General features: G+C 32.6%; 1 protein-coding gene across 1 annotated transcript; it reads right to left on the minus strand.

Annotated features, from left to right (window-relative positions):
* Positions 1-1,625: 1,625 nt before the first annotated feature.
* On the minus strand, positions 1,626-18,680 carry LOC105322035 (sorting nexin-10). Its single transcript, XM_011420559.4, has 6 exons — positions 18,544-18,680; positions 7,270-7,350; positions 6,134-6,234; positions 5,064-5,162; positions 2,584-2,742; positions 1,626-1,968 (listed from the first exon to the last, which is right to left on the minus strand). Exons 1-6 carry the CDS (start codon positions 18,571-18,573, stop codon positions 1,644-1,646), a joined length of 795 nt encoding a protein of 264 aa, XP_011418861.3. The 5' UTR covers positions 18,574-18,680; the 3' UTR covers positions 1,626-1,643.
* Positions 18,681-18,820: the final 140 nt, after the last annotated feature.

Genomic DNA, 18,820 nt, shown 5'->3' on the forward strand with positions numbered 1-18,820 from the left:
ATCGGCACTGAAAAATGACCAAATGTCTCTACATGTGTATTTGGAATATACAATGGGCAGGCTTACAGGCTGTAAGAGAATAATGGGTCTGCTTCACATTTCAGTGTGTAAACCCCAAGAGCTGAACCCCAGTAAAACCGTAGCAGACTCCGAGCAGACACAAAGCAGACGTGGGGTCAGCTTTTGGGGTCTGGTTTGGTGTTAGGTTGAATCTGATCAGTACTGTATCTAAAAATAATATACTAGATTTAATAATTGAAAACTGGTTTGCTGTGAGAAATAAATCCAACCCTCACAAATTTTTCAATAAGTAATGTAAACCAAGAATTAACAAAATTTTACATTTAATCACTTTTCCCATATTCCAGAGGGTTGGATCACGTCATGTTGCCAGGCGCAGATCATCAGATCAAACAAAGTGTCCATTTAAAAGTTTTAATTACAAAACTACCTTTTTAAAATCAACTGTATGACGTTTACTTGTATAACAAAGCTATTTTGAAACGAACTCTTTTAAAACACGCTTAAATACAGATGTTATTTAATGTGTACTACATCATCAGTTTCAGAGAGTGGTGATACGGAATCGGAAAACCACAGTGTGGTGATCCAGAAAATCAGATCACACTCAAAAATAGACAGTACCAAGAAAGGAAAATTGATGGGTATATTATATAAATAGTGCCTGTTTGGGAGGGTAGCAGTTGAAATTGACACACCGAGAAACCATTGTCAACCGATGCGAAGCGGAGGTTGACAGTGGTTTTCGAGGGGTGTCAAATACAACTGTTATCCTCCCAAACAGGCACTATTTTTTTTTTATACTGAATGTCTTAATTTTAGAGAAATTATTACTGCTTTTACACAGAAATGATGTGAACCGTACGCGCATAATTTACCCGCATGTATCAATTCGTTGCCAAGTGTGTTGCTAACGCTGAGGGTAATAGAACAGATTATCAACTGCATATAAACCAATCAGATTTCAGTATTTAACATGAAAGTATAATAAAATAAAATGTATTATCTACATAACTTTAAAAAAATGTCACATGGTATGAGCAGCTAGTATGTGGAATTTGTCAAAAATTGCATTGCTTTAAATAAATAATGTATTAATTCTAAACCATCAAAAAAGATAAACATGATTTTTAGATATTCAATAACATTTCATCTGATAATAATTACCGGTATGATCAATATCTTTTGGCACAATCTAAATTTGGAAAACAAAATATCATTCTGTAGTATAATAAATTCAAAGCCAATAATGTATAAATATACAGTGTATGTTCTAGCTGAGAAATTTTTTATAGCATAACAACCTTTCTTTCATAAAAAAAAAATGTCTACATTTTGAGGTTAAATGAAACTTTGTTGTAATATTAGAATACATCACCAAAACGTGTGTTTGAAAATACTGTACACATTTAGAAGTCTTGAAAACTCTAATGGAAATTACAACTTCAAAAAATTAATCATAAATAGGGAAGGTTAACAATTAAATGTGAATTTTGAATAAAACTAATATCTGATGCTTATAACTGTGTAACATTGTTCCATCATTTTAATGCTAAAAAGATGAAACAGTTTTAAATCAAAGACAGTAAAGAAATGTTTGTGAGATTTAAATCTATTGGTTATCATTGAGTTTCTCCATTAATGCTGTGAGACGAGTCAACCGAGTCTATCTGCACCATGTTCATAGAACTCAGATCATCCGAGTTCTCCGTGTTGTTTGTATTAGAAAACTGCAGGGGTGTCTTATTGCGAAGTTTATCCATAGGGGAGATCCTTGAATTGGGTAATACCAAGGTCACACAAGGGTATTCGGTCTCTGACATCGAGGCCTCAATGTCACTCTCGTTTGATTTAGACTCGCTCTCACTGAGGGAGTCGTTGTCGTCGTTCATGTAGGGAATTTCCTCATCCTCTCTCTGACAGGAATGATTGCTACCACCAAAACACCTGTAAAGTCATAGAAATGCAGAGATGTATTGATAAGTAATTCAATCAGAACCTGTTAAATCATTTGTTGTCAATTTCCTTAGTATCTTTATAATTACAATCTTGTAATCTTGTAAAAACATGGTTTTGTTTTTTTCTTGAAAGACTTTACTAGTACATGTTAATGCCCCTCATGAACTATGACTGAGGTCTTTATACTTGCTTTTTTCATCAAGACACATGAGAGATATCTAACTACTACTGCCTGGTAGTCATTTTATGAAGGTTACAATATTTTGCAACAAAAGTCATAACATTTAGGGTGATCTTAACTAATGGGATTTGGTTGTATATGACAACTAGACCATCAATTGTAATACAGAAAGGAATCCTGTATGACTTGTGTTTTATTTAATGTGGTTGCTGTACTGAATTTTTTAACTAACACAAACACATCTCCTTACATCTCCACAAGTTCACAATAAGTTCAAGAAAAGAATTCAAAAGTGGTGAATGGTCAAATACACATGGACCCGTAGTTCATTAAAACTTTTTTACAGTTACTTTTTATCGAATGTACAGGTAAGAAAACAGGTGTCTACTGGCACTTAGATAGAATACATCAGAAATATTTACGGGCACTTAGATTTGTCTCCCTTGCACTTCCAGAGTTGTTCGATGGCTTCAGAGGGTATCTTCCCACTCAGGAACTTGTCGATTTCTGCTGTACTTAGATTACTTTGAAGGAACAGGTGTAAAGCCTCATCTGACAGGTACAGGTCTTGTTGTAACAACCTTTAATAGATATGAATGGACATATACACAACTGTATATTTAAGGACGACTGACCAGCTAATTTGCTTTGTGCAGATATATCGTGCATTTAAAAGGATTGTTACGAACATCAAATTCAAAATATTACATCACAATCACTAAAATTCAATGAAAATCGCTTATGACACAATATATACCGGTAGCTGTTCAACATCATCAATACAATCTTGGATACTGCATGTAGTAGGCATGCATCCTTGCTATTGATTTAACATGGTGAAATACACTTTTCAACATTATTTAACATGCACAAATTTTGAAATTTTGTTAGGGGATGTCAAAGTTCTGTAGTGAGTTTTATATTAGCTCACAAGTATATCTATGTACATTATTTAACACAGTTTGAGCCAGTTACCAAATCCTTTACATTCCAAACCGTATCAATTCTCGTATCGAAAAAATATAGTAAAACTGTCCTTGTGCCTAAGTTTTGAGGTATTTTATTCTAAAAAAAAAATGAATAGCAAATTCTATTTGTTCTCTACTTTAATATATCAACTTTAAAATGATGTACAAAGCCTTTTTCTTAGAGTTTGCCCAGACCTTGTTGCTGTTGCTTTGTTTTGCTTTCCTATTATTATTTTTTTTTCTGTCACATTTTCTCAAAAATGCTTCAGCCGATTTTGATTTTGTCACTTCCGGTCCAGAGATATGAAAGATTTTATGTTTTTGCTTGTTCACGATTTTTCTCCAAAAGTAATTAAGATAGCACTTTCAAATTTTTAGAGATGGTAGAGGGTTTATGGTCGCAGTGCTGTTTCCATATTCGAACGTCCACCGTCACTTCCAGTCGTCACCGGAAGGAAATGAAAAACCTTAGTTTTAATTTTTTTTACCTAAATTTTTTTAATGTTTTTTATTCGATAGAGACTCTCTCAGAGCTTCCGAATATGAAATTTGTTTTAAAATCAATCCATGCATTAGAACTAAAAGTTATCAATTCCAATATTTAATGCTTGAGAATGAGATTTTAGACCAAAGTGGTAACCTGTTTAATTCTGCAAAACATCCAGCATTAGATGCTTTGCAATGTAATCCAAGTATATCTTTAGGAAATTTTACGTGAAATTTTTCGATAACTGAAATATCTTTCAATGAGAGATCCACTTCCCATATTTCACAATAATAAAGAAGTACAGAAAGTACAACAGAATCAAAAAGTTTTTCTAAGAGCTTAAATGGATTATCAATACCTGGTCCAATTATTTTCTTGTTGAGAAATTCCTTCTCTTGTCTCATTTATATCCCCGATATTGAGACCAATATAATCACAAGAAAATTCTGAACACAGCGTGTTCTAATGGTACTGAACTATTTAATATATATATACAGCGTGTATATTGTTCAACTTGCAGTGTAAAATATAGTCACCGCAAAATTCTGAACACAACCTGTTCTATAAACATACTATCAACCAATACACAGCAGGTATTGTAAAACTTGTGGTATAAAATATATTCATGACAAAAGTCTGAATAGAGTGTGTTCTAATCGTGCTAATCAACAAATACACAACTTGTATTGTACAACTTGTGTTGTAAAACCACATGAACCATGTGTAAAACTAAATGCACGGATTATCAATCCTTTCAAACCAAGACTTCGTCATTGGTAGATTAAATTCGTTTTCAAAGGCTTTACAAACCTTGTAACTAAGACCTCCTCTTAGAAAATTTATTAAACACCGCAATAACCATGCATATAACCAACAAGGGCTTATGTCCTGATGTCGCCAGAAAAAATATGAGTGTTTATCACAATTTATACAGTATGTGACGTCATTTTCAGGTAGGTTTTAAGCTTTTTTGAAGAGCGATCCCAAGCTTAATAGCCAGGAAATAATGCTACTTGATACTCCGATATGCCGAAGGCTGGATGAAAAGAAAGTTAATTTAACCTAGAAATGTTAGAGATTAATACACCTATTTGGAAAACCATTGTCTACAAAATTTCAAATCATTGAAAAACACCAATACCACGGGTTTTTCTTAATCCTCCGAAATTGATACCTACTGTAACAAATATTAATGAGGGCACAGAAGTTGGTTCTGCATTTGGACAGTAATTGTTTACAGGGTCAATTATTTTGAAATTGTTTACAGGGACAATTTTTCCATGTTATCTAGCCCAAACACTGTTATGATTAATACATTATATACAATTTATACACAATGTAACATTCATTTAATACAAGCCCCTCTAAAAAATAATAATGAATGAACCAAAAATAGAATTTGGTAAAAGTTTCTATGTATGGTTATACAATATTCAAAGGCACTTACTGTTTTAAGTATTCCTCGAGACCTTTCATTCGAAAAGCAATGAAAGATGGATCAAAACGTTCACCAAAAAACTTTTTGGGAGGAAGCGCTGGAGGATTCCTATAATAAAACCATAATAGTTTTTTTAAAAACTTTTATATTTTCTTCAACTAATCATCCTCTAAATAGTGTTTTCAGCACAAATTGTTGTACCAGTTATTTCTGATTTTAAAACCATCATAGATATTAATGTAAACAATGTCTGGTAAAAAAAAATTTATTTTTGTATTAAGATTTATGCAAATTACATTCAACTTAATTAAAATCAGAGGTTCATGCAGTTCTTGTACAGCAAAATGTGAACATTATACATTGACAGAAAATTAATGTAAAAGTTTATCTGTAATAAATCATTATATCAGGAAATTCAACAAACAATCTTGCAGTGACCTCTGTCTGACCCAAAAAATTGATATTGATTCCCAAAATCAATTCACACAACTTGCAGATAAATAAGAGACGTCAGTAAAGTTTTACATACTGATTTTATTGATCTAAATTATTTAAAACGCTCCTTTTAACTTCACAAAAATATTCCCATTATCAGAAAAATTCAATCAAATGCATGCAGTACTCCAAAATAATTCAGTGGTAAACTCAGGACTCTTAGGAGCCAATTTAAGGGACATTGAAAACTTGCCAATTAAATGGAGTAAACTGTTGTACATCTACTACAGAGTATCATATCAACAAAGACTTGATTAATTCCTATTTATTTATGAAATTGTTTGAAATGCCCAAACTATTTTTCGACTTTGGAAAACAATGCTTACGAGTCTGATTAATACAAATATGTTGTTACACTCTTCAAAGCTTTTTTTGAATAATTATCTACCAAATAAATGTACATATTGATTATAGTAAAAACAATACAACTATACACATGCTGCTAAGTGCTGAGTAATCTACTGATAAAGTTAGCAGTTGTACAATATCTCTTCCTGTCCTTGAACCACTGATTAATATTTGTTATCACCATTAGTATAGAAGTGCATGTAAAATATAAGATCTTCTTATATATTTACACTTACTCAAGTGGGTGGTGATGCTTTAAACATTTGTGTAGCCATTCAAACTCTTTAAAGCGCCTCCTGGTTATTGAACACTGCAGACAAAAGGATTTCACTGTTGTCTGCAAAAGAAAGTCAATGTTGTTTTTAAATTGACAGAAAGTGATTTTTATATTGTACAGTCATTATTCTTTCATAGTTTTACCGGATAGTAATTAGTTTCTATAACACGTAATTACAAATACTGGCGAAATATTTCATTTTGATTATAATGTTGCTCTCAAAATTAAACAGAAAGTGAAGGTTGTTGTGCAATAATTTGTTTTGCATTGTCGTGGCCAGTCAGCAGTGTTTACTATGCCAAGAATGCTTAGTTAATGCATTGTATTGTTCTGGCCTGCAGTCTCTTTACTTTGATGATAAATGTCCAAGTAAAGAAACTCATAATCTTCTGTCGTCTAAGGCAAGAGATGTGCACGTGGTTCCAATTCTTAACTGTCAGTGTTAGAGAGTCATTTTTGTTATGCATACCTTGTAGGTCAGGAAGGTTTGACTGTGGCCTTGCCTTTTCAAGGTCAGGGAAGTATGGGTGTTGTCTTGTTGTTTCAAGGTCATGGAGATGTAGCTGGGACTTTATCTTGTCAAGGTCACAGAGATGTAGTTATGGCCTGGCCTTGTCAAGGCCAGGGAGGTGTGGTTGTGGGCTTGCCTTTCTAAGGTCAGGGAGGTGTAAAATTATTGTATTGCCAAAGTTACTGCATTGTAGTTTGTAGTATGTCCTTGTTAATGTCAGTGAGTTGTGGTTGTTGTATGTATTGAAGTAGTCAGTACATTGTGATTTCATATTGTCAGTTTATTGTGATTTCATATTGTCAGTTTATTGTGATTTCATATTGTCAGTTTATTGTGATTTCATATTGTCAGTTTATTGTGGTTGTGATCTTGTATTGTAAATGTCAATGAGTTGATTGTGTTCTTATTTACTTGTAGTAAACATCTTTAAATTATATTTATTATTCAAAATTTATTGTTACAATTGTGCTGATTTTTTATTTTTTCTTATTACTGAGGCATATTTCCTCATTCATTAATATCTGCATATCAATCATGTATATTAATCATTTTATAGCAGTTATCATAAATTAAAGTATTAATACCTGAATAGCAATTTCATAACTGGTAAACCTTCCTTTTTCCCATGTGTTGTGGGTGAAAGGGTTTCTCACACATACATCAATCTGAAAGAAAGCAGCTAATTACAGACATGCATTTACATAATTCTAAATGACTGAACGGCTAAATGAATTTTTCATTAACCAAGTCATTTATAAAGAAAAAATTAGAAATATTAGTTGAATTTTTAGGCATGTTATGACTGACTGAAAATTATAGTCATACAATTTTTGTATTCATAAAATAGCTCAAAACGTACACACAACATGTGGATTGGGTTAAATATAAAATCACAAAAATAATTAATTAAGTTGCATTCAAATAATCCCAAATATTTCATTCGTACAGTACATGTATATAGTTTTAGGTTGTTTCTTTTAGGGCACTTTACATGAAGATGTCTCGAGATCTATTAAAGAATAAGATTTTTCCATGAAATCAAACGTGAAGTATCATAAAACATCTTTACAATGTATAAATATTTCTCAAACTCTTCGAATTGTTTAGTTAACACATGTGTTTTAACATATTAAATAAATGATTGCGAATTGATTTTGTAAGTAATTTTATGAGAATTTATTTTACAAGCTAGTATATAGGCATTAGCACTGTAATTAATACATAACTTCTCTTGTGTTCCTACCGAGTTACACCACGTATAACACAACATGCGGGGTGTATGCTATGTTGTACACGGGGTGTAGGCTTCCGAAGCGAGAAAACGGTGTCGAAGGTACGACATTTGTCCAATTAATTAACTAAAGGACTTATTTTGCCAAAAAGAGTATGCTTACGGAAGAAAGCATGAAATACGGAATACATAGACACGTTTTATTCCATTGTACATGTTCTAGTTTTCTCAAACACCTCAACACAATAGCGACAGTCAGGGTGAGTTTGACCCTGACGTACGTTAATGATCAAATATCTGGACAAAGGTTCGGAACCGTTTATCATCACTGTTTTGTTACTAACAATTACATACCATCAGTGTTTGATTATTCATAAATTTTCTGTGAATAAAATCAATCGAATACAGAAATATTTGCAGAAAAGTGATGTTGTACACGGGGTGTATACAACGTGTTGTACAAGGGGTGTATACAATCGGTTTTTCTTGCAGAGACTAGTGCATAATATCAATGGAAAATGTTTAATGCTTATCTATTTTGATAATGTAGCTCTTTATATTGTCTTGGATCATTCTAGATTATCATGTATAGAGCTTGGTTAGCACAACACACGGTAGGTACATACTTTCTACAGTATATAAATAGTGCCTGTTTGGGAGTGTAACCCCCGAGACAACCATTGTCAGCCGACGCGAAGCGGAGGTTGACAATGGTTTTCGAGGGATGTCAATTTCCACAGTTACCCTCCCAAATAGGCACTATTTATTTTATTATATTGAATGTCTGTATTTTAAAGAAAATTTTGCTGCTTTTATATAGAAATGCAATCGCAACTTCTCGCGATTGGCCTTTCCGGCAAGCAAGGAAAAACACCTCGAATGTATTAACATCACCAGATGTTAGAATTTTATACAAAATGGAGTGACTTCCCATTAAAACAAGTATCGGCTAGACAGCCTTGTATGTCGCTTCTGTGTTTTTATATTCATATTTTAGGGTATATCGTTGACTTTAATGAAGTATAGCACACATCTCAACAGATTGTAAAATGTGTTGTATTTATATCAAGTTTTATAAAAAGGGGGTTGTCATGGACTCCGAGGTAATACATTCGAGGTGTTTTTCCGAGCTTTCCGGGAAGGCCTGAAAAGCTGCGATTGATAGAAAAGAAGTAAATTCTATGGCAAACTGTACGCGCATAATTTACGCGCATGTAACAATTTGTTGTGTTACCCGTTGCCAAGTGTGTTGCTAACGCTGAGGGTAATAGAACGGATTACCAACTGCGTCTAAACCAACAAGATTTCAGTATTTAACATGAACGTATAATAATGTATATTGATAAATCTTTTGATCAAATGTTTTAAATTAGTTTGGATGTGTCCGAATACCTCATTTCTGAAGTATTTGTTGTACAAAAAAATGAACAGTTTCCATAAAAAGCACAAAAGATAGATTGTCTAATGGGAAAGATCAATCAACAACACATTTTATGAACTTTATAAAATCAGTTCAATATTCACTCTCTTGCATTTTTGCGAAGAAACATCGGAACAATTCAGAGTCACTTTCTGAAATGTGTTTGGACTGATTGTGAGGAAAATTAGAAGGTGACTGAAAGTTTGTTGGAGAATTTTGGTCATTATTTGTGTATGAACTAACCTTCTTTCTTTTGGGAGTTCGAACTTTTGACGGAGTGCACTGATGCTTTTTACTAGAAGGGGGTGTATTGCAGTGCAAGTTCCGTGAATCAGTAAGTAATTCATAATTATTTGTTTTTATATATAGTTGCTTTGAAAGATATGCGCTTTGGTTTATTAAGCCAGAGTCTTCTCTTTTTCTGAGACATTTGTATACACGTTTTCTGAAACATAAATATTAGAAAGTAAAATACAAGGTGTAAAATAGAACGTTTTAATCTTTATTCATACCCATATATTGCTTGTTTATAAATAGTGATATATAATATCGTCTCCTTCTATTTTTAATTGATCAATCATATCAATGATGGAAGTGATAGACATGATTAATATGATAAAAGCAACATATGTAATCTGTTTAAGAATATGAACTGCTTTTTAGGATATGTCAAGACTCTAGAATGTCGTTAACTCTTTATAAAAACCGATTGTATACACCCCTTGTACAACACATTGTATACACCCGTGTACAACATCACTTTTTCGCAAATATTTCTGTATTCGACTCATTTTATTCACAGAAAATTTATGAATAATCAAACACTGATGGTATGTAATTGTTAGTAACAAAACAGTGATGATAAACAGAACCTTTGTCTAGATATTTGATCATTAACGTACGTCAGGGTCAAACTCACCCTGACTGTCGCAATTGTGTTGAGGTGTTTGAGAAAACTAGAACATGTACAGTGGAGTAAAACGTGTCTATGTATTCCGTAATTCATGCTTTCTTCCGTAAGCATACTCTTTTTGGCAAAATAAGTCCTTTAGTTAATTAATTGGACAAATATCATACCTTCGACACCGTTTACTCGCTTCGGAAGCCTACACCCCGTGTACAACATAGCATACACCCCGCATGTTGTGTTATACGTGGTGAGTTATGTAAAAAGTGTAGAATCTTCTCTTGAGAGGTGAACTTCCTAATTTATAAATTAAACAAGAGGCCCATGGGCCACATCGCTTACCTGAGCAACAAGAGGCGTGATAAAAATAGCTTACTGGAGCCTAATACAAACTATCTGGACAATGTAGTATAATACATGCAGATCCTTTATACATCAATTTTTTCCTCTGGATATTCTTTTTTATTATTATTAGTCCCTTTTCTAACAGGATGATTTTATAGTAATATTACATGTTGAGCATTGCAGCTCTCAAAAAGATCCTAAACAATTGTTTATAAGAGATATAAACCTACATTAAACTCTGAACCTCTTGTGAGGCCCAATCGTCCAGGAATCATCCAGAAGCCAAAATCTAAACAATATTAAATAATCACCTGGCTGATTAGTTTCTGAGAAGATCTCTTAATATTCCTATGTAAAAATTCCACCCTCATTGTGGCCTCACTCTACCCCCAGGAATCATGATTTTTAAAACTCTGAATCTACACTACCTTAGGATGCTTCCACAGAAGTTATGGCTTTTCTGGCCAAATAGTTTTTGAGAAGAAGATTTTTAAAGATTTTCTCTATATATTCCTATGTTAAAAATCAACCCTCCCCATTGTGGCCCCCAATCTACCCCCAAAAAGTCATAATTTTCACAACTTTGAATCTACCGGTACACTACCTGAGGATGCTTCCACATAGGTTTCAGCTTTTCTGGCCAATCAGTTCTTGAGAAGAATATTTTTAAAAATTTACTCTATATATTCCTATGCATAAATTCGACCTCCCATTATGGCCCCACCCTACCCCTGGAGGTCATGATTTTCACAACTTTGAATCTACATTACCTGAGGATGCTTCCACAGAAGTTTCGGCTTTTCTGGCCAATCAGTTCCTGAGAAGAAGATTTTTAAAGATTTAATCTATACATTCCTATGTAAAAAGTTGAACCGCCATTGAGGCCCCACCCTACCCCCGGGGGTCATGATTTTCACAACTTTGAATCTACATTACCTGGGGATGCTTCCACACAAGTTTCAGTTTTCCTGGCCAAATGGTTCTTGAGAAGAAGATTTTTGAAAATTTTTGAAAATTTTTGAAAATTTTCATTAATTCCTAATAATCTCCCCTTGTAAGAGGGCTTGGTCCTTAATTTTTACAACTTTGAATCCCCTTAGGCTAAGGATGTGTTGTGCTAAGTTTGGTTGAAATAGCCCCATTGGTTCTCGAGAAACTGTTGAAAATGTGAAAAGTTTACAGACAGACAGACAGACAGACAAATGGACAGACAGATGGACAACAGACAAAATGTGATCATAATAGCTCACTTGGGCTTTCAGCTACGTTGAGCTAAAAAAATCTTTTGAATTATCTTACTTGTATTGTTTCACATTAATTACATGCGCAGATAACTGTTAGGTTTGAAAAATTATACTCTGCAATGATATGATATATCTCAGCCTTCAACCCCTCAAATCAACAATGGGTATGCAGTGTAGTTTTTTACTTTAGAATATAATCGCTGTATCATAATGTGTATGCAAATGAAAGCTGTACAATTTATCGATAACTCAGGATACTTTCAAAACTATCAGTGAAAATCCATGCATGGTCAGTCTCGCATTTAGCTATACGAAAAAAGTAAGTGTATGCAAGATTGGCCTTGGGTTTCCAACGATGATTTATATACCGGTAATGATTTCCCCAATTTGAACATACCGCTTAATCTGATAGTCAATTTGTCAGAGAAAAATTATCAGATTAATCGATTATTAGATTAACAAATTTAGCGTTTTTGTGGACTTTGATTTTGGTATAAAATAAAATATAACTTGTTTCAAAACATAATTTATCAATAAAAAGATATAATCTGTATCATTAGTTTGAAATGAAATTATTTACCTTGCATTAGCAATGAAACATCATTTTAGTCTTTATTTTGTTTGTAAGTGCACAAAAGAAAATGTTTCTCTTTATCACGATGGTTTCAAAGTGGCCGCCATTTTGACAGGAAGTAATAAGGGGAAATGGCTAATTGTCTGAACAGTCCCTCTTTTCACCTGGACAATTTATTCTAATTCCTTTTCTATTATATAAAATGTTCTTTAATAATTAAATATGCATGATAAAAAATTATTTGAATTTCATTTATTACTGGTATTAGTTTTTGATCCCGATGTAAAATTGAAAGCAATCAAAATTTAATTCCTTGATGTCACATGTTTCAAAGCCAGTAACTTTTGATTCAGAAAGTACAAGTTTAAATAATTCTTAATGGTGCTTCCCATCATAAAATTAACACATGCAATAGGTAAATAAACAAACAATGTTTACACAGGTAAGGTCAGTCCTGTGTGCGGTCATCAGGAACAACTTTCAAAGTTGGTAGCTTTCATCTTACAAAGAAGGGAACCACCCGTGTGCGTTGAAGTGTAACTAATGCCCTGTAAAGAGTTACTGTGTACACAAGACGGGTGTCAACCAATTAAAAAAAAGGAAAATATAGGTGTAAGAGGTTGTGAAATTATTATTACACCCTCACAATCCTATCAGATTAACTGAAAATGATATTTTTTCCTATCAGATTATCAGGACAAAATATAAAGGGATATATAAGATATGGTTCAGTGTTTTGATATTATATCAGATTCACCGAATTATTCGATTAACTGCTATCAGATTAAGTGGAACCCTCTGTATTCACATATTTTCACCACACTATAGAATACAGGGTTGTCTCTAAAAATTGAAGTAGAAGGGAGAAATAAAAAAAGTAGAAGGGGATCTGGAGGTCTAGCTTATAGCTAGATTGTGTTTGAAATGCAATAATAGCTGGGTAATTACGTCATTTTAGGCGGGGGAATTCCCCGCCTCCCGGGTCTTAGAGACAACCCTGAGAATATAAAAAAATGTGTTTCATTACTTAACAAGAACAACATTTCAACATTGAAATTTAAGTAAATTTCCTTATTTTCAGGAAAATTTAAAAGAAATGCATGCTATAACATGCTATAAAAAAGTTGATTAAGGAGAAGGACATTTTCAGCTTAGTTTATACATATGCAGTAGATAAATCAAAATCGTTCCCTATGGATCTGAAAGGAATTTATTGGTTTATATAATTACTATAACTTTGGCGGTAGCATTCGAATCCTTACATGCTTCATAAAATATTAAAGTGTGGCATCCTTAAACTTGTTGGCTGTCATTTTTTTTTCTTTTTAATTTTGCAGAAATGCATGTATTTACAAAACCACTACTGATACTATCTAGAGTGCATGTTATATCACTAAAGTTTGCATGATGTAGTTGTGTGGACCATGAATGGAGTTCTGAACCAACCATGAATGGGAGGAAAAAGTGAGCATTCCCCACTGGCCCAGTCTCCATCATAACTTGAAAATGCTACAAATAATGAATGGCAGAATACTCAATAAAGAAAAAGGCTTGTTAATTTAACTACCATTAAAATTATAAAGTTAGAAATTCCTCAATCCTGTAAATTCACACATCTGTACATTATGTTAGCTTTAATTATCATGTTGCTTGATTTTTAGAGGATTGTAATACACCAGGATTCATGTTAATCCCAATTCTCATGGGAGTCTTTTAAATAATCTAACATGTCAAACTAAACTCTGGCATTACAGTTATGAAACAAATGAAATATTCTCTAGATTTATGATATAAACATCATAATCATTCAAAAAATTATATTGGATATGCAGCAAAATATAAATGATGGGATTATAAATCCTCGTTGAATGATCATTAAATAATTTTTAAAAACTTGTACATAGTGGTATATTGCTCATTTACTGGAGCCTAAAAATCATAAATAATAATTTAATGAATATGATCAAAGAAAATCAACAAAGTAACAAATCTTATCTTAAATTCAATTATATTTTCATGTTTTTGCATCCATTTGGTAAATCAAATCGTGAGAATAGTCTGTTGAAAATTTCATGCTTGACTGTTAGAAAGTGAATTCACGATGGTCTTGCAAATAGCTATATAATGAGAGTGAATACACAATGGTGATGCAACTAGCTGATGAGTAGTTTATATACACTGCGGTTGTGCATATAGACACTTAGTCTAGCTATCAATTCAATAATCATATGCCGCGCTTGCTTCCACCACCAAAACGGTCACAGCGTAAATAGTTTACCTTTACCTTTTTTTTTTACTTATATAAATATAAAAGACCACGCTGAATTTCGAATTTTCAAAAACCAATTAAATCATAACACATTGTAATTTAAGGGTAATTAAGTGTGGTAAATTACCTTTGATTTGATTTGAACATATTTTATTGTGTAAATTACACAAAAGGATTGGAAACAAGTTCTTACAACTTACATGTTCCTCTCCTAATGATAATATATACAATATATACAATTGTCATAGTAATATTACATGTTACTTATAGCTATTGACTTTTTAATAATCATATTCATAAACATGCATTTACTATATATATAGTAAATAAGGCGAGAGAAATTAAATTTTTAGTTTTACGGATCCGCCGACCCAATTTTTCCGATTTTGTAAAAAAAAAAATAATGAAAAAAAATTCGTATCTTCGGAAATTTTTCCGGAATTTTCAAGTTTGACCGATCTTGGTTTTAAAATTACTTTATTTGATTTGAAATCTGCAAAACGTTTGACAAAGGGAGCTTTTAAAATCAAGTGTAAGCGTCTCTATAACATGGAGTATTTAAGATGGAGGTCAGCCATGCATGGTTTGGCTTAAAAGTTTTTATGAAAAGCAAAGAAAATGTTATCCTGCACAAGTTTTAAGGTTTATACCAATGATCTTGAAACAAACACAAAGTACACAGTGGATAGTGGACAAATTAAACTTAATATTATAAGTTCAAGCAAATAATATGTAATTTTGATTAATAAAAGTTTGCCCACTTTTTTTTTTTTTTTTTTATTTTCCCTCCTCCGACCCAAATTTTTTACAACAAAATCCGTAAAACTAAAAATTAAATTTCTCTCGCCTAATGTTAATATACAGTATAAAAGCAATAGCAAAAGGGAATTTCATTATTAAATTTGCCAGACTCTATAATGATCTTTTGAACTGCTAAAAAAATCAAGCAGTTTGTATTGTAAGACAAATTGTCACTACCCCAAAGAAGCAAATGTGAGTTAATTAAAATAGTTTCTTCAAGCCTATTAAAAAGTGATTCAAAAAGATTGTTTCTTGCATTTACATAATTTTTGCATACAAAGAAAAAGTGATAAACATCCTCCTTTTGACCACAAGTACAACTGGGCGATTCAATAATGTTTCTTCTATACAGATCATAATTCAAAATACAATTGTGTCTCAACTTAATATGTAAAATAGAGCTCGTTTCAAAATACCATCGATTTTCTCACTCATGGTGACATTCTTGTTTTCGTCAGCAGCTTGCTAAATCCAGACGCCTGTCGCTTCGCCAGCATCAAAGACAATGCCGCTGAAACTCCCACGCAGTACAACTGCATTTGAGCTGGCCGCTGGTTGCTTTGCCGGCATCAAAGTAATGCCGCTATCTTAACAATTATGAATAAGGACTGTTTAGTTTTCAGGGTGTTTCAATAAACATGTCCCAACTTTGGATGTCTATATCTTTGCACAAACATGACATATTATCTTTACAATAACTGCATCTGAAAGCGTTTGTTCCGGAAAAATGTATTACAGTGTAAATACAACATACTATGGTGTCATGATTAATTTTTGATGACATCATCAGAAGTCATGTATTCAGGTATTTGAAAATTGATGATAAAAATGATCGCTATATTGATATTGTAAAACTATACTTGGAGAATGGCAAATCGCCGACCCTAGTGAAAAAGGTTTTGAAAAAAGAAGGGCCCAGATGTGAAATATCTTTCAAGGAAACAGATTTTTCGTATTGTTACTAATACTCTTGTAAAAATGTTATCAGGAACGTCAGAGATAGAATGAGACTAGTGACCGAGAAACAAGGCGGAAATTTGGAACACGTCCTAAAATTAGGTTAAATCGAGTACAGTCTATAAGTTGACTTAGTTTTAAAATGCCTGTCTGAAAAATAAATGATTCAGCTTTATTTCAACTTTTCATTTGATAAAATTGTATGAATTTGCTCTAAACGTTTTTGCAAATTTTCAGTTCAAACATGAAGCATAACTTTTATTCTAAAACTGTAAAGTGGGGACATGTTTGCTGAAACACCCTGTATTATTCACATGTTTGAATTGTATCAATGCATGCATTCACTTTCTATCTCTCTTCTCTCATTCAATCCACGAGCGGTAAATTCTTAACTCCGCCTTCTACGGTCCGATTGGACAAGAGTCAGTCAACATTTTTCAATCAGCGAAGATGCTATAGCATTCCTTACATACATGTACAACTCATTCCCAACTCAAATCCTTTTTTTAAAAATTCATCAATATCAATACTCAGATTTGAGACTGAGTATTATATTGACTTCAGAAAATTTGGTGTTGGCGGGGCGTGATGAGGCCCTATCTCACTTAGCCAGCTAAGTTTTTTCTCTCTCTCCATATATTTGAATAAAGTCATATTCCAAACAAAACAATTATTTCAAATATAAGTATATATAAGAGAATCAGTTGTTTTTCGATCTGCAGTACACTATATTTAATGCAGTTGCACATTTCAACCGTATGCGTGTTCTCTCTCCTCTCTTCCCTCTCTCTCTCTCTCTCTCTTTAAGTGTTTGCATATGTTTCAGTTACATTTTTATAAAGTCATTTTGAATACCATATTAATAATACTTAATATTAGAATAAAAAAGCAAAACAATTGTTTCAGAATTGCAGGTTCTATCTCTAGTGCTATTGCACTGTTTCTACTGTTGTGACGGCGGCATGCTTTTGATGCAAAGTTAACTGCTGACTGAGTCTAGCGAGCGGCTGACGTAAATATTGGCTGTCACCAAGTGGGAAAATCGACGGTATTTTGAAATGAGCTCTATTAATAGTGCATTTACCAAATGAAAAATATTTTGGAGGTTGAGGAATACTTTCAGTAATGTTTTTCCTGAATATGTTGAGAGACATTGCTTCCCTTACTTCCAATTTGAGAGAATTCCATTTTCGAATGGTCAGTGTCAGGTACAAGCTATTTTTTGTAAAGTTCTAATATGCTGATTGGAACACTATAATTTTTGCTATTTCTTGTGTGATATATTGAGACATTTTTTGTTACAGGAGGAATAATGTTGCTCAAGAATCAGGTACTTTATTTGTATGAATTTTAAACATGGTTATTAATTAAGCCTTATTACGTCGACTGACAAGAGGTTCCCAGCCAGTTTCTGGGTAGAGAGATTCTGTAGATGCTGAAATGGGTAAACCAGTTACAATCCTTGCAGCACTTAATTGAACTTTTTCTAAGTTCTCCATGTCAAACATATTACAACCGCCCCATACTACAGAAGCATATTCAGAACTGGTCTGATAAACATGATATACATTTTTGGTAAATTAGTTCTACCTAGAGTAAACTTTAGTTTTTTCAAATTTAATTTTTTCAAATTCTAATTTTTTGTATGTTTACTGTATTTTTAATATATTGAGACCAACTCAAATCATTAGAAAAAAGTAAACCAAGATGACTGTGGGTTGAAACATAGTCCAGATGACACCCTTGAAAAAATAACTTAGGAAATTCTTCTAAATCGCGGGTATTTCGGTAATTCTATGTACCGATGTTTCTTTGTGAAAAAAAACAGCTTTTGTTTTAGACGGATTAAATTTACCTTTAATGTCAGCATAAAGTTTTAAAAGCTATTCAACACAAACAATTAAATTACCTCATGTCAATACCATAAACATGTATTTTTGAATATTTTCTGATGTTTGTTGGAGTTTAAGGAGTTCAAAATTTCTCTCAATTAATAACTGAATCATATGATATTTTGAGAGCCTATGAGAAGTATCGCATTGAGAACATGCAAGCTTACCTTTTGTCAGGATTTAAAAATATATATATAAAAAATGACAATTTCACTTACATGAACGGGATCCTCAGCTGATTTATCCATTCAAATTAACTTAAATTTAATTAAAGTCATAGCCGTAGTACAGTATTATCGGTTTCTCCTCTTCCTAGATCAGCCGTCTGTCACATGACTGGAATCTCGAACCCGATTATTTTTATAAGTAACGCAAACCATTTACGACATGGGTTTCCCTCCAAATTTATAAGTTATAGGAGATCTTCTATTTAGTTTTATATATATATATTCTAAATGTTAAAACATGGAAAAATATATTCTTTAAACAATATTT

Source organism: Magallana gigas, chromosome 5 (assembly GCF_963853765.1).
Source record: "Magallana gigas chromosome 5, xbMagGiga1.1, whole genome shotgun sequence".
Classification (NCBI taxonomy): Eukaryota; Metazoa; Mollusca; class Bivalvia; order Ostreida; family Ostreidae; genus Magallana; species Magallana gigas.

What these genes read in the sequence shown, in the direction of transcription:
- LOC105322035 (XM_011420559.4), bottom strand. Translation starts at nt 18,573, where the DNA reads ATGGATAAATCAGCTGAGGATCCCGTTCAT. An exon ending in CTCGAGGAATACTTAAAACA is followed by an intron (nt 2,743 to 5,063) that starts GTAAGTGCCTTT and finishes TATCTATTAAAG; the next exon opens with GTTGTTACAACAAGACCTGT. An exon ending in GGAGACAAATCTAAGTGCCC is followed by an intron (nt 1,969 to 2,583) that starts GTAAATATTTCT and finishes ATGACTTTACAG; the next exon opens with GTGTTTTGGTGGTAGCAATC.